General features: G+C 40.7%; 4 protein-coding genes across 7 annotated transcripts in view; 3 read left to right on the top strand and 1 right to left on the bottom strand.

Moving 5' to 3' along the window:
• sash1b (SAM and SH3 domain containing 1b) overlaps positions 1 to 1,447 on the top strand; it is a 66,762-nt gene extending 65,315 nt beyond the window's left edge. For both annotated transcript variants that reach the window (XM_034675509.1, XM_034675510.1), the window contains one exon: positions 572 to 1,447. In XM_034675509.1, the coding sequence (XP_034531400.1) occupies positions 572 to 1,329 (758 nt within the window). In that variant the 3' untranslated portion in view covers positions 1,330 to 1,447. The remainder of the gene's footprint in view (positions 1 to 571) is intronic.
• Positions 1,448 to 2,416: 969 nt separating this feature from the next.
• ddo (D-aspartate oxidase) lies at positions 2,417 to 7,768 on the bottom strand. 2 transcript variants are annotated; one of them, XM_034675514.1, is made up of 6 exons: positions 7,637 to 7,768; positions 5,498 to 5,598; positions 4,398 to 4,570; positions 4,113 to 4,221; positions 3,834 to 4,010; positions 2,417 to 3,714 (listed from the first exon to the last, which is right to left on the bottom strand). In XM_034675514.1, exons 3-6 carry the CDS (start codon positions 4,567 to 4,569, stop codon positions 3,159 to 3,161), a joined length of 1,014 nt encoding a protein of 337 aa, XP_034531405.1. In that variant the 5' UTR covers position 4,570; positions 5,498 to 5,598; positions 7,637 to 7,768; the 3' UTR covers positions 2,417 to 3,158. The 2 variants fall into 2 exon arrangements, with proteins under 2 accessions (XP_034531405.1, XP_034531404.1); XM_034675513.1 differs by lacking the exon at positions 7,637 to 7,768 and adding an exon at positions 7,359 to 7,605.
• LOC117806564 (transcription factor BTF3 homolog 4-like) lies at positions 6,336 to 10,182 on the top strand. The gene is made up of 2 exons (XM_034675515.1): positions 6,336 to 6,710; positions 10,031 to 10,182. Exons 1-2 carry the CDS (start codon positions 6,366 to 6,368, stop codon positions 10,160 to 10,162), a joined length of 477 nt encoding a protein of 158 aa, XP_034531406.1. The 5' UTR covers positions 6,336 to 6,365; the 3' UTR covers positions 10,163 to 10,182.
• Positions 9,741 to 15,824, top strand: part of zbtb24 (zinc finger and BTB domain containing 24) — an 8,125-nt gene continuing 2,041 nt past the window's right edge. The window contains exons 1-6 of one of the 2 annotated variants that reach the window (XM_034675512.1): positions 9,741 to 10,474; positions 12,097 to 12,949; positions 14,466 to 14,633; positions 14,821 to 14,904; positions 14,984 to 15,067; positions 15,632 to 15,713. In XM_034675512.1, coding sequence (XP_034531403.1) covers positions 12,136 to 12,949; positions 14,466 to 14,633; positions 14,821 to 14,904; positions 14,984 to 15,067; positions 15,632 to 15,713 — 1,232 coding nt within the window. In that variant the 5' untranslated portion in view covers positions 9,741 to 10,474; positions 12,097 to 12,135. Of the gene's footprint in view, positions 10,475 to 10,591; positions 10,849 to 12,096; positions 12,950 to 14,465; positions 14,634 to 14,820; positions 14,905 to 14,983; positions 15,068 to 15,631; positions 15,714 to 15,824 lie in introns of those variants that run through there. The other variant, XM_034675511.1, reaches the window with a different exon arrangement.

Here is a 15,824-nt window from a genome sequence, read left to right as displayed (position 1 = left end):
CAGTCTTAAAATGTCAGCGCCTGCAGTCATGCGTACTGTAACAGGTTCTTGTGAATTTGGATACATCCCGTGGTTTGAGATCTCTCAGCCGCGCCTGTACAGAGTGTATTTCTCTCAAGATTTTGCTGTTTGTGTGTTTATTTTTTTAGTCCAGTGAAATATAATGTTGCACAATATTTTATCATGTGCCTGAAAACTGCAGCACGCAGGAGAATTTAAATACTTACTTTAAACTTTACTTGTTAAAAATGGCATTTTGTATAAATGTGAATGCACTAAAATGCAGACTAAGGGCAGAATGGTTTAACACACTTTGACGTTAAACTCTAACAGAACTGAGGCAGTGTCTGAAGTCTGAGCATTTTCTGAAGTGTGCTTCTGTCATGGTTGAGCGTGAGGAATAAATTGCTCCATGCTTTACCTGACTCGACTGCTTCCTTCTTTTCTTTCAGGCATCATTCATGTCTCAGCGCACATTCTTCTTTCAAACAGCCACACTTATTCAAACACTCGTCACTCTGCTGTTAAAGTTCTGACAGATACATCACCTGCACACACTTGTTTATTTCAGGAAGGGACAAAAAGACATCTTCCTCCATGAGCAGGTCCTCCTCTGGTTTTGAGTCAAGTCACCTCCTCACCCAAAAGAGCCCAGCCCTCCCTCATCCCTTGACCTCCACTTGTTCCAGTAAGACTTCACTCCAAAGTAAACCATCATGCCTCCCCTTTATCTCATCACAACTAAGACCCCCTGAGAAGAGCGTAAATCCTCTAAGCCCGCCAAAAGGTCAGCCTCACAGCAGAGCTGTTGGCAGGAGCCAGAGCTGCTTGGATCTCAGAAGAATCTCAGCACCAGAGCTTCTAAGGCGAAGTTTGTCCCTGACCACCCACCCCAGACACTGGACTGTGACCCTCTGCACCAGCAAGATTACACAGCTCACAATAAATCCTCCAAAACAGAGTGAGGTCATGTCTTCCAGCACATCTTTTAACGCCGAGTCCACCTTTTTCAACACAGACGCTGCAGAAGTGTTTGCACCAAAACAAGCAGAATCAACACAGAGCACACACCTCCAGCTGCCGCCCACAGACCCAGAAGGAAGGTTGGATCATGTTTTAACTGCAGCTTCCACAACAAACCCACTCACAGAGATCCTGACAACACAGACTGTCAGCATGAACAACTTCACAAACCACATCTCTTCAGAGGACAAGAGGAGTTTCTCAATATCTGCCAGTTCTGCAGCCCGCAGACTGAAAACACAGAGAAACAAGAAGACGTCCTTACGCTCAGTGAATCTGGCTGTCCAGATAGAGGAGGGACTCTAGCTGCAGGGTATGAAAAGGTATTGCCTCCAGAAATACAACAAACTGTCTCTTTTGAGGTGATAAAAGTAGCTGTTGGATGATAAAGATCTTAGAACCATTTTTTGGAACATTTTTCCCCAAAAAATAACCTGTTTTTTAAATGTAGCCATGGGTTTGAAGTGTGTAATACAAAACGCTCATTTGAGGTCAAAATGTGAGATTTCTATATCAGAGGGAGAACTGCAGACATGCATCAAATGTGTTCAGCATTTCAACCTTTTTTAAGTATTCCCCAACAGATATTTTTCACATCATCTTATCTTCATATAGAAAGTCTAGTGGAATATGTTTTTCCTTAGGAACAGACCCAAGTTTAGGACAATGTTTACGCTTTACAAAATCAGCAGATTCCACATCAAACAAGGCTGTTTCAAATAAATTTGAAGGTCCCATATAACTAGAAACATTTATTTTCCTTGCCTAATTATATACACTTTAGACTTCTTCAGGCTTGGCAACCCTGAGAACTTATAATTGGAAAAGCCTCTGCACTGTTGCTGTGGCCCAACTACACGGGAAACATGGCTCCTACAAGGTGATTGGAATTAGCTTTTTATTTTTAACAACAATGTACCGGCTACAGTTGGTGCTAATTGTTTGTCCTTGTAAACTGCTTCACCCCACTACTTCAATAAAGTGGGCCGACCACTTAAAGTTACACATGAAAGGCAAGAAAGTAGTAATAACACTCAAGTTTAAACGTACCATTCAGGGACCTGCTGTTGTAACCACAGCTGCAACGCTTCAACAATTGTGGTCTCCTGTTTGGGTCGGATTCTGGAGTAGTTTACTGCCGCTGTATTTGTTTTGGTGTTTTTCTGCCTCTGCATTTGTCTGCACAGGTCTGCAGCCTCACCCCTCACACAACGCTCAGGCAGCCAATCAGTGCAGGGCATCGTTATCACAGCATCCCTGCCCTCTCTTAACACTGCACTCATAATGAGGTTAGAAAGTGAGAGGCTGCAGATCCTTCACTGACGCTGAGTTTTTTATGCTTTTTGTAACTGAATTCAAACTTTGCTTGAAAGACAGCGAGGACATGATGACGTGATTTTTTAAGCATATATTTGTATGTGTGTACATAGATGCCATCAGGGCTAACTGGAGCCCTTGGATAGTACAGAGCTATCAACAATGTTTTGAGTAACACAGAGCCTTTTCCTGAAGTCACAGGTCCCAAACGTTTTGATACATGCATCAACTGACAAGAAATGAAGACAGGAATTAAAAAAGCACTGGAAAATCTTATTATATTTCATCATGTAATTGACACGGTAAACTTTTAGTAGTTCTCAGAAGTTTAATTTGCACATTTGAAATCCATTTATTAATAGCATTCTACCCCAAAAAACATTTGTCTTACATGTAATCTTTATTTCACAATAATGGTAAGTTGTGTTCAATATTTCCTGCTTATTAATTTAATATTAAAGTGTTTCTTTTTGTATTCATTCTGTATGGCTGTTGATCATTGTTTCACCCCTACAGCGAAGCCCCACACAAAATTTGATTTACTTTTTTTTCTGAAAGCAAACTTGCTTCTTGAAGGTAACTGTTAATGAAACCTAGAGGTCGAAATTAACACAGAAATATACAGTATATTATAAAATTCTCTCATAAGTTCTAATGTCTATAACTATTGCTTCTCAGTTATTTTACTGATGAACCCTTTATTATACAGAAACGATCTCTCTATGTACAAAGTGCAAATTCATGAACCCTTCTTGCTCCAGTGTTAATAATCAAAGTGTTATCATTAAAGAGTGAATAGATGTAGTGTTAGACGTGGCTCACAGCTTAGCCTGTAGCGGCATTTCACTGAGGCATTGCTTCACCAGCCCAAGAGCGTCCTGAGCAGTCCCCCAGGCAAAGGTGACTCCCCACGCTCCATGGCCGTAGTTGTGCACCACAGGCACCTTCCGACCCTGCAGCTGCACCACCTCCCTCTCCACCCTCACGTTCTTCCTGCTGGGTCTCAGCCCCACCCACTTTTTAAGGACTTTAGCTTTGCTGAGCGATGGCTCCAGTTTGCTGCAGCGCTCCAGGATGCTTTTTGTGTCTTCTTCGTCAATGTTTAAACTCCAGTCGTCTTGCTGCCTCGTGCCGCCTATGGTGACGGAGTGTATGCCAGGGTAGATGTAGGTCTTCCCATCCCCATCCCTGATGAAGTGATTCAGCCAGGGGGCCTCCATGCTTAGGACCTGGCCTCTGACTGGGTATATATTGCTGTCATGCACCAGTGTTTTGGAGCCCAGACCAGAGCAGTTTACAATGAGGTCATAGTTGCTCAGCTCCTGGAGACTGTTGACCTTCCTCTTTTCTACCTGACCGCCAGCTTTTCTGAATCTGTGTAAAAACATAAAGTCTTGTATTTACCATGAACTCATCATGATTTTTAGCTGTTGAAAATTAGAAAGCACACTAGCTTTTGGCATAGTAACGAGAGTTTAAAATGGGAGACTCACCTGTTTTCGAGCCATGGCAGGTGGTTGGAACATTCACACTTTACAGTGGTAAACGCCTGGCCAAACTTGTGATCTGGAAACCTTTTCATTTCCTCATCAGTCATGAATCGAAAGCCAATCATACACTCTGAAAAATGGGGTTTTGTATTGGCTGGAACTTCCTTAAAAATCTGCCATCTAGAGTAAAACAAATACAAAAATTCACTGCATGTAGAGAGATTGTTTCCAACAGTGACAGAATATTTGCCTCTTTGTGTAGCCCTGTATTAAAGTTAATACCCAGAGCTCATTATAACTCCAGCTTCCGGAGCATGTTCGGATTGAGCAATGGCCAACAGGCAATCAAAGCTGTCCTTGAACCAGCGTCTTTGTCTTTCCAAGGGAATATCTGATTGAAACACATAGCACAATCTATCATTTTCAACATGCAAAACTGATGTGTGACAGAGTCTAAACTCAAATGCATTAGAGAGGATTTTTGCCCTTGCAGAATGATACTCACTGCACAGGTTCTGAAAGTATTGGGTGAAAGGCAGATTGCTATACAGAACAATTGTTGCATACCTGGAAACGTTCCAGGATACACAATCCCAGCAGCTCCGTCACTGGTGGTGTCTGGACTGAACTTCTCAGCTATTAGAGTTACAGAGCAGAAAGGAAGATCTTCAGCGATGGAGACAGCTGTAGAGAGGCCCACCGCACCTGCTCCCACCACTGCGACCCGGACTCCTTTCATCCTGAACAGGTTAGAGGTAAATGAGTCAGAGACGTGTTAAATGCTGCAGGACAACCTTTGTTATGATCCTTAACTTGAATTCCCATAAAATCATGAACTTTGCTCAACTTAACTGACTGCACAGTCCAAGGAGCAATTATACAATGCAATACTTCAGTCTCTGTATTACACAACAAGCATTGTAAACCAGTTGACACAGTCCCAGTGCTGTCAGTGCTGCAAACAGAGCTGGTATTCTCTAATGTGCATGCACTAAGGACTAATTTATGCTGTTGCTCTTGCTCACATCTTCTGACTGAAGTATCAGATACCGATTATATGTGCATTAGCAATATGACTTAATACAAATGATTAATCCTGTAGCAAAACAAGTAAGAGAAATATTTCATTTAGCTGGTGGAGAGGGTAGAGTCTATGCAAAATGCTGTACTAACTTTCAGACAACTTAATGTGCAACAACTCATCATAAGTAAAATAATCACATAAATACAGTTCAGATAAAACTGATTTATATCATTTTGCATATCTGCTCCATTTTAGTTAGCATAACAGTGGAGTACATATATGGAATACAAATCAGATTGCAGTACGATGTAAACAGACTAAGCTCCTTTAACTTTTAGAGCTGTTTGTGGATTTATGTTTCATTAAGTGGTGTTAAAATCAATGTCGTAGTCTTAAAAATGTTCCTTCGTACCAAAATACAAAGGTTAAGAGAGCGTGTATTCCAACACTGAGTGCAACCAAGATGAGCATTATTATGTAATGCAGGTATGCTACAGGTAATTTATTAAACCTTGTAGAAAGTACAGACACTTACGGATTAGTAACAATGTTCAAGGTGAAGCCAGAGGGGTCGAAATCATATTGAAACGTGCCTGATGGCTGACAAGATGTTACAGTAGAACACCAGGTATCTTTAACTTACCTGTTCTGAAGCGGTATCCACTCCTGTCACTGTAGTGAGAGCTGTCAGTAAATGTCTGTCTCGTCCTGACTTGCAATCCCCGGTGCATACGTCACTCTTGTCTGCAGAGAAGACGGAAATATACATACATGTAACTCAAATGCATAAAAACGTCTGGCTCACATTGAAAGTCTTCCCTACATAGCTCGATATACACGTTTTTAAACGAAAACTAGAAAGGTTGCATTCCTGAAAGCAAATGCGTTGAAATGCTGAAGCTGAAGGCTGAAAGCTGTGAAACACAGCTGAACATGTGGAAGAGTAGTAGAAGTAGTTGAATTAGTGGAAGTAAAAGAAGTGAAAGGAGTGGAAAAAGCAGAAGGAGTGGAAGAAGTGGAAATAGTAAAAGTAAAAGAAGTGAAAGGAGTGGAAAAAGCAGGAGTGGAAAAAGTAGAAGGATTGGGAAAAGTAGAAGTGGAAAAAGTAGAAGTGGTAGCACCTATTAAGCTGCATGACAAACTATGAAAATGTTTGTGTGTGTGTATGTGTATATGTGTGTTTGTGTGTGTGTGTGTGTGTGTGTGTGTGTGTGTGTATAAATTTGTTTGCGTGTGTGTGTGTATGTGTGTGTTTGTGTTTATGTATAAATGTGTGTGTGTGTGTGTGTGTGTGTGTGTGTGTGTGTGTGTGTGTGTGTGTGTGTGTGTATCAGTCAGCACTGATGAGTCTGAATCACCTGTGTGCGTGTGTCTGTGTGCGCATGCATGTGTGTGTGTGTGTGTGTGTTTGTCACTCACTGATGAGGCCATCTTTTTTTTTTTTTTCTTTTTTTTTACGTTACGTGAAAGACTTCAACTGACTGGTAATTAACCTCTTTTTAAAGAACACTATGAATCAAGAGAAGCTCGCCAAGCTCCAGGCACAAGTCCAGATAGGTGGAAAGGGAACCGCACGCAGGAAGAAAAAGGTCGTTCACAAAACGGCAACAGCTGACGACAAAAAACTCCAGGGCTCGCTGAAGAAACTGGCCGTGAACAACATCGCAGGGATTGAAGAGGTGAACATGATTAAAGATGACGGCACAGTGATCCACTTCAACAACCCCAAAGTGCAGGCGTTTCTGTCTGCGAACACCTTCGCCATCACGGGCCACGCCGAGACCAAGCAGCTGACAGAGATGCTGCCCGGCATCCTGAGCCAGCTGGGAGCCGACAGCCTCACTAGCAGTGTTGGGGTAGTTACTCAGAAAAAGTAATGTATTACATATTACTAGTTACTTTTTAGAAAAGTAATACATTACTTTACTTAGTTACTCTCTGCCAAAAGTAACTAGTTACACTACTAGTTACATTACTTTTGCAATACTCCATAAAATGACCTTAGATGTATATAAACTTAAATCTTACATATGTCATCATCAGCACAAATACTAGTTAAAGAAGGAAACACAAGGTCTACCTCTTATGCTCTTTAATATATTCAAGGCAACAGCAGAGTTGTCAGTCCAAACATCATTGGACATTAAAACGGGTCAAAATATAGGCTACAGGCACTGTAGGCTTGTCTCAAAACAATATTATTTTAAAAATGGGAAACTCTTGTCACCATTAAATGTCTGTTTCTTGTTTAAGAACATGAGACAAGTAACTTCAAACATGGTGTCTTTAAAATACAACCCATGACCACCTGTTTTATAAACACACAAAATCATATTAATATATGCTAGAAATATTAATAACCAAAATTGCAACGCAATTAGAGATAGTGGCATCTATCACAATTTTAAACAAGGAGACTTTTTAAGAAAAAAAGCCGTGCATATGAGAAATAACATTAACTTGGATTTAACAGGCTCAACACTCGTATACAGTAGCTCACTCACCAGATCATGGCTTCTTACTGAACATGCTTCTCAAAGAAGTGGTTATACCTCATGAGGAGGAGTCTTTCAAACCTTTTCTCAGACAACCTATTCCTCCTCGGAGTCAGCACAAGACTGCCCAGGCTAAACAGTCTTTCAACTGGTGCACTTGAAGGTGTTGCTGTGTTATATTTCATGGATATAGTCTTAATTGTTGGGAAACGGTGCAGGATCTCAAACTCTGACCCTGACTTCAGATAGTCAATTACTTCTGACGGTGGCCGTCCGCTCCCGGTTACCTGTATTTTGCCCAGTATGTTGCGAAAAGGTTAAAATCCAGTCTGGGCTGTTTAACCAGTGTCATGCTGTTATCTTGTGCATCACTCTGGATCGGGGGGTCTTTAGCCACCAGCTTTGTATTAGCATGTTGCCTCTGCAGGTGTTAGGACAGATTGGACGTGGAGTTCGTCGCGGTGGAAAGTTGTTTCGGTCCAGGGCACAGTCTATACTTCACCGTCAAATTCTTGTCCTTTCATGTCACATAGTCGAAGTAATGTGCATAACTCCAAAGAAAGATGCCTCGAAAGATGCTTTAATCTGGGCGTCTCTATCGTCTCCGCTCTCACCCTCCATGACCTCTGGCCTAATTCACAGACACGTCATGTGAATAGGGTCAGAGGGCACCGCGGGGTCGCGCATGAAAAGGGGCGTTTGTTTGAGAGGCACCCTACTGCAGGCAAGATGGCGCCGCCACAACATCCACACCGGAAGTCCATACCGGAAGTCCATACCGAAAGTGATTCTTTAACCCCCTCTCTACCCAATGCCGGATGCTTCGAACTGGAAGTTTCTTCTTCGTGTAGCGTATTGATTGCATTAGTCTGTCGCTGCTAAATCAATTAGCAGAAAGCTAATTGTGATAGAGAGAGTGAGTGAGAGAGATCCCGCTGTGTATGAAGAACAGAATAATGTAGAGTGTTAGTGTGTGTGGGGGGAGGGGATGAGAAGGAAAAGACTGTAAGTAAGAGGGAAAATACACTCAAGCTGTACACAGAGATCTATATTCACCACAAAAACAACAGAGGCTCCCCAGAAATGTGTACTGTACATCTATCATCAGTGGCTGACAGTGGTGCCTCAAGTTGAAATATTTTAGTCCTAATATTTTATGTTGATTTGGAGTTTGTAATAGCAAAAGTGCATTGTTCTTTTTCAAGTACAACATTATCAATACAAAAGGGTTAAGACATCATACATATAACATTAAAAGAACATAAAATAAAGTATAATTCTACATTTCAAGTAGGGGTTGGATGGAAAGAAACAGTAGCTATGTATACATTTGCAGTTTTTCTAGTCATTCTAATTGAAGGTTCCAACTTCAATGTTTTCATGGACGCCAAATAAAGTGATCTTGTTAAGACATTGGTGTACATGCATCAAGCATTCAATCTGAATAAAACTGTTTGACAAGCTCAGAGTGTTTACGCCCATCTAATGTCTCAAAATAGAAGGAGAAACCATTCCCTCCGTTTGTTCTTGTGGTTAATGAACACCCCTGTCACTGTGTCATTGTAACGTGTTACAAATTATGTTAAAAAAGAAACAGTCACCACACACCTCTACATTTTCCTCCTCCACTCGCCCCTGCACCATAGATAACATTCTGCTCTTCTCTTGTGACTGTGGATCTACTCTGGATCTGTATTTCATTCATTCATTAATCTATACATGTGATCACATAGGCAGACAGCATGCAAGGTAATTTGGAACAAACACTACAGCAAACTTAGATAATGTGACAAGTCCCCATGAAAAGAGACTCCTGCACGCTGCACAGTTATCATAATGAACCTGTGGGGAACAGCTGTGCAGGAAGGAAGAGGGGTCACTGGGGGAATCAGTCAAAGGCAAGCAGGTGTGCAGGGGCAGGACACACACCACAGGTGAGGTACAGTCAGGCTAACACAACATAAAATAACATATGACCCAGACAAAACAAGAGAGGCATATGCAGATGTCATCACGGCAGCATCATAATCAGCTTTAAGTATTTCAACACACACTCGGAACAAAAGGCTGTGCATGGCTGAGACGTTAACACTATAACTTAGTGATTCGTGCAGGCTTCTAAGTAACTTGAATTCTCAACAGCCTATACACTTTTGGAGTCAATCAACTAGTCAATAATACTGATACGATTAAAATGTAAGTGCAAAAAAGTTCATAGAATTACGCGTAAACCTACGTGTTTTTGAAGGCTTTTATTTTGCGTTCACGTTCCTGTTTTTCAAGGCTTTTATTTTTTTTGAAGGCTTTTATTTTTGTAACTTCTGGTATGGACTTCCGGTGTGGGTGTTATTGCAACGTTTTTAGCTTTGTAACTTCCGGTATGGACTTCCGGTGTGGATGTTGTGCCATCTTGCCTGCAGTAGGGTACTCTTGGAGTTTGTTTTGTTGTTCTGTACTCCCCTTATTTACACAGTCTATGGTCCTCAAGTTAGGCAGGTAGGTGAAGAGCTTAAAATAACCCAAGTAACGAGATCATTATTTGATTAGTAACGGTAATGTAATTACTATATGAGCAACAATAACGCGTTACATTACTGCGTTACAGACAAATGTAATCCTGTTACAGTAACGCGTTACTTTGTACCGCGTTACCCCCAACACTGTTCACTAGCCCGCGCCAGCTGGTAGAGCAGTTCCCACGGCAACCAATGGACATGAAAGCAGTGAAGGAGGAAATTGCAGAAGAAGAGGACGATGATGTACCAGATCTCGTGGAGAACTTCGATGAAGCCTCAAAGAATGAAGCAAACTGATGAACCCTCTCTCCCCCCTCCTCCGTCAACCGTTTTATTGTTTACCTCTTACGGACTCACAAAGGGCATTTCCTCTTGTGGGGTTGTTAAAGGTGCAACGCATCATCTCCAGAGACATGAATCACTCCGGGTCAGGCTGTGAAAACAGCACAACAACATGCAGATACAGTGGGGTTTTGATATCTGTCAGCATTGTGTCCAGGATATCACAGCTACGTCGCCTCCATGCACGTGTAGATCTAATCTCGTCAGGACACCAACTCTCGCGATAAGTTTGTCAACATTCACGTCCTCGTCCAACGAAAGTAGAAGGTAAGGTCCTTAAAGCTCACTATTTTGAAATAATCCGCGGTTTACTGTGAGAGCTTTCACGTCGCTCTACAAATCTTAACAAATCTAACCACCACAGTATTTTGTCGTTTCGCTCTTAGCTTCAGTTTTAGGCTCATACATTCATGCTAGCTGTGTGCTGCTTTGGGCTAGCAGCTAGCATGAATTGTTTGAAAGTTAGCCTGCTTGCTAACCTGCAAGTTGTGTGGACTCACTGCTTGTGTACAAATCACTACACAGGCTTTATCTGTAGTTCTAAGACCAGAGACTACATATCTGTGTAGGTTAGACCAAATATGTTGAGGATACCATACAGTTAAGGGAGATAAAGGCATGGATAATTTATCTTCGTGGATGTAAGCAGCATTATTTTATATATATTCTTCTGTTGCAGAATGCTCTCCTTGATAAGTTGTCCTCACCACATCGACAATAGTGTCTCCTCCATCTCTACAAGTAAAGAGTAGTGTGATTTAGTGTGAATGGTACACAACATATTCTCAGTGCCTTGGCCTGTATGACATCAAGCCTTTTAAGGTGTCTTAGCAGCTGTTTAATAACAAAGATAAACATAATCAAGTCTTGATGTTATTATAGCCCTGTAGTTCATGAGTTTTATGTCCTTGTCAGCCTCCAATGTGCAGCCAGAAAGGGAACACATCACACCCATTAAAATCATAATGATTCATTTCTGTTAGGTTTTACTAAACTTAGATATTCTCTCTTCCTTAACATGCATTCTTTTAATCATCACTATATTATACTATATTAGACTATTAAGTATTTAAATACATAATTAGTGATTCTAATAGAAATATAGATTTTTCATTTGACATTTCAATTATTTATCGATGATAGTATTTTCATCATCCATCTCTTTTTTCTTCAATAAATCACTTCAAAGTTCATAAAGATGCATGTGTGTGTATCTGTGTTTATTTGTATATATGTGTATTTTTATTTATTTCTTTTATTATTTCTCTTAAGTTATTTTGTCATTTAAAATTATTTTTCAACAAAAAAATTCTTCACGTTTTCTATCAATTTATTTATGTATATTTTATTTTTAATTTTATCAATTTTATTTCATTTCACATGTCTGAACCCCTTTATGATTGTATTTGTTTTGTCTTGTTGATACATTTAAAAAGTTACAATTAAAAAAAAAAAATATATATATATATATATATATATATATATATATATCGGTTCATAGTTTTTTCTTTTCCCATCACAATTCCAAAAGAAGCTTATGTTCAATCAGCAGTGTATTTAATACAATTAAAAAAACATATTAAAAGAATAGAAATGGAAAAAATACAGACAAAAATAATATTTGCGAGAGTTAAATGCTGAAAATGGTTATCATAGATTAAAAATCTGAAGTCTAATTTGATATACTGTCAATCAATGAGCCAATTAACAACTAACATGAAAGTTTGTTAAAAACAACAAACATCCTCAGCTCCAGCCCCAGAACAAAAGGATCCGGTTGACTTTTGCATAATTCTCTGTTGGTGGAAATGACATGTTTTTAGTAATGAGTCTAAGATGGGAGTTAAAATCAAATCATTGATAACTGTATCTCTTTTTCTTTTCCTCAGATTTGCTTTCTCAGCAGAGGCGATCGTTTCGCTGAGATAATGTCTCAGGAATCAAAAACCAGGACTCCATCTGTCATGTCTCTTCATTCATCTTCACATATGCAGAGCATCCTGAGCAAATTCAACAAGCTCCGGGAAAAGGACCTTCTGTGTGACATCACTCTAGTCGTGGAGGATGTGCATTTCAAGGCGCACAAAGCCCTGCTGGCAGCGAGCAGCAACTTCTTCTCCCTCATGTTCACAACAGAAGAACAGAGGTCAGGTCAGTCTACCTACAGGATGGAAGGTATGGCAGCTGGGATGTTTGCAGCTGTTCTGGATTTCATCTACAGCGCTCAGATCTCTGTGGAGGAGGGCGCCACAGAGAAGCTTCTGGCCACAGCTCGTCTTATGGAGGTCAACGACCTCGTCATGGGGCTCGATGATCTCTTATGCTCTGCTACAGCTGAGAAGGGACACAAACCGAAGGGGCCAGATCTGCTAAAACGCAAAAGAGGACGACCAAAGAAAACCGTACATGTGCCTGTAACAGAGCCTGAGGGGAGAGGTGAACCACAGGAGAACACAGAGGAGGTGCAGGATGGAGGCGTGGACTGTGATGATGGAGTAACGGAGCCTAAAGACGATGCCGATTATAACCCAGCAGAGCACAAGGGTCGACAGAGCAAACGTAAGATCAAGCCGCCTGTAAAGTTTGAGAGCTACAAGGTGGGAGGGGACACACAAGAACAAAAAGAGCCTGGGAAGAGAGGCAGGACGAGGAAATACCCCAATGTTGAGGTTCCATGTGAGGAGTGTGGCAAAGTGTTCAAAAACCCACACTTCCTGAAGATTCACCAGAGGACTCACACAGGTAATGAGGGCGTGAGGGGGGATTGAAAGTATACTTATAATGATTCTCTCCCTGACCAATGCAAAATCATTTTGTAAAGAGAAAACCTGCACAAGTCCCTCAATGCTTATCTAAGTAGCTGCAGTGTTAGTCCTCTGCAGGTGATCCAGAACTTCCTTCCACTTTACAATTTTTTATTACTGCATTAACACTAAAATCAAGAGTATTACACAATTATCAAAGCCTTACACTCAAGGAGAAAACATCAGCCCACATCTCCACCACTATAAGCACGTCAGCCTCACACTTTCTGCTAAACAATACACACAGTGATTTACAAAACACTGAACACACTTTTATATATTAGACACAGAAGTATTTCATGATGTCACTTCCTTCAATTCTAAAGCACTTACTGTCACATGACCACACCTATGAGCCGATTGGTTAAACACAGCCATCAGGTGTACAAACACATGACTGCTTAATTTTAGACACACCAATCAGGTTTAAGCACTAGGCTGTTTCTGAAACGGCCTGCTACATACTACTTACTAATGTAGTAGGCAGTAGGTATTGCCTTCTACATACTGCGTTTGAATTTAGTATGTAGTCTGACTGTTCCGTCCGATCTGTCATGCAGCATGCTGAGCCAGACTTCGCTGGATTTCCTGTTTCGGAAAGCGGAAGTAAACAACGGCGAAGCCGATAAATAAAAAGCTTATTTAGCATCCATTTATGATTTAAAAAGTTAGGAAGTAGTTTATATGTAATTTGATAACTTTCACAGCACCCAAAAATGGATTTCATCCCGTCAAAAAATGAGGAAAAAGAAAAAGCAGAAGAGCGCTGTGCATTATGGGAAACAGTACGCGAGGCAGACTGGTCCGATGCATACTGAGATATTTTCCCGAATCAGTAGACATCCGGGGAGTTTTGGCTTACTGCAGATTTTTGCTCTTGTTCACATACTACTTACTACATACTGAATTTTGGACATATCAGTACGTACTGCTAGTATAGTAGGCGATTTCGGAAACAGCCTATGACAATGCAGCAGGTGAGTTCACCTGTCTTCAGCTGCATCCAGTATTTGATGTTTGTCTGATATTTGCTGAGCTTACAGTGTTACACACACACTACTGTAGCAGCATGAAAACTGGGACATGTTTTGTTGTGATTCTCCATGTTGACATGTTGACTGATTTGGGTATATAGAGTGACTCTGATCACTGAGAAGTAGAATATAAAGTGTTTTAGGTCAGCAGTAGTAGTGTGTAACTGGTTCAAACAGAATGAAGTCATATGAAACGTGTGTGTTTCATATGGTAACAAAATATGGTTTTGATAAATTAGTGTATGGTTTTTACAAGAGTGTTTCATTTTTCAAAGGATCTGAGGTGTTCTGCTACTTGTGTGTGTGTGGTTGTGTGAAGTGTGTGTAGTGTTTTGACAAAATGGGCTCTGTTTTCAAAATCGTGATTAAGCAATGGTAAAAAACTGTAAACACGTCTCTGTATTTCTTATGTTTCCCCAGGAGAGAAGCCTTTTCGCTGCTCGGTTTGTGGAAAGTGTTTCACGCAGAAGTACAGTCTACTGGTTCACCAGCGCATGCACACTGGAGAGAGGCCGTTTGTCTGCACCATCTGCTCGAAGGCGCTCTCCACCAAAAACTCCCTGCAAGAGCACATGAACCTCCATGAAAGTACGGTTTGATTATGATCATAGATGTACAAAAAGTACAACTCTGAGAATGAGTTCCTGCTTTAAATTTGACATTTGACCCTTAATGAAATTGTTAAAAATCATTCCCATGGTTATCAAAGTCTATAGCATGACTGTTTTGTTCTCTGCTGCATTTATACATTATTTCTCTATCCTTGCATCCTCAGAGGAGAAATCCTTCAGCTGTGAGAAATGTGGGAAGACGTTCACTCAGAAGAGGCAGCTCAGAAGCCATTACAAAGTTCACACAGGTGAGAACTGAACACTTCCAGTGCGGCTGGTATTTTTTTATTCTTCACTGAATAATGTTTGTTTATTTTTTCATTGAAGGTAAATCTCTGCCCGAATGTGATCTGTGTCATCACAAGTTTTTGGACACGGCTCAGCTGAAGAAGCACCTGAGGATTCACACAGGTACAGTCAGATGAGACTGCAGCATAACTCCTGCTCCAACACTGATGTTGATGTGTCATGTCTACTAATTATCTAAAGCAGGGGTTCCCAAAGTGGGAGTCCCGAGACACAAATGGGGGGTCGTGAGATGTCTTCAGAATGTTGTTTTTTTAAAGTTATCTAAAGATAGTACATTTTACTCATCATAGTAAAAAATATCCACAAAAATAGTAGCTGAACTTGAAATAAAACCTTGAAAATAGAAAATGTGATGAGTTTTCTGCCTTTCCTTGTTTCCAGATGACTCCTAAGTTTAGGGTTAGTGAACAGTTAATGATCAAAAGCATCAGTAGCAGCAGGTTCATTCATAACAGCACAGGAAACACAGACACATGCTCATATAGGTAGGGTCATTTTCTGCAGACCAGCTAAATGAAGCCACATTAAACCACTTTGAGGGACAGTGGGGGTCATGAGTCTTTGGCACCTATATTTTGGGGGTTGCAGGGGCTGAAAAGTTTGGGAACCCCTGATCTAAAGCACGTTCTGCTGACTAAGCTAATGGTGTTAATATCTTTGCTGCAGGGGAGAAACCGTTCACTTGTGAGATTTGTGGGAAGTGTTTTACAACCAAGAGCACACTGCAGACTCACATCAGAATCCACAAGTGAGTTATATGTTCTGGATCTTCATACAATAATTTTTTTAAATGTCATTATTATTACCAAAACTGATTTCAATTTGAAGTAAGCTTTTATTGATCAAGTTTAATTTCCGC

The sequence above is a fragment of the Notolabrus celidotus genome, chromosome 22, assembly GCF_009762535.1.
Source record: "Notolabrus celidotus isolate fNotCel1 chromosome 22, fNotCel1.pri, whole genome shotgun sequence".
NCBI classification, from domain to species: Eukaryota; Metazoa; Chordata; class Actinopteri; order Labriformes; family Labridae; genus Notolabrus; species Notolabrus celidotus.
Note: the sequence above shows the minus strand (reverse complement) of the source record. Positions and strands in the feature narration are given on the sequence as shown.

What these genes read in the sequence shown, in the direction of transcription:
- ddo (XM_034675514.1), bottom strand. Translation starts at nt 4,569, where the DNA reads ATGAAAGGAGTCCGGGTCGCAGTGGTGGGAGCAGGTGCGGTGGGCCTC. An exon ending in GTATCCTGGAACGTTTCCAG is followed by an intron (nt 4,222 to 4,397) that starts GTATGCAACAAT and finishes TGTTTCAATCAG; the next exon opens with ATATTCCCTTGGAAAGACAA. An exon ending in GGAGTTATAATGAGCTCTGG is followed by an intron (nt 4,011 to 4,112) that starts GTATTAACTTTA and finishes GTTTTACTCTAG; the next exon opens with ATGGCAGATTTTTAAGGAAG.
- LOC117806564 (XM_034675515.1), top strand. Translation starts at nt 6,366, where the DNA reads ATGAATCAAGAGAAGCTCGCCAAGCTCCAGGCACAAGTCCAGATAGGT. An exon ending in GCCTCACTAGCAGTGTTGGG is followed by an intron (nt 6,711 to 10,030) that starts GTAGTTACTCAG and finishes AGCCCGCGCCAG; the next exon opens with CTGGTAGAGCAGTTCCCACG.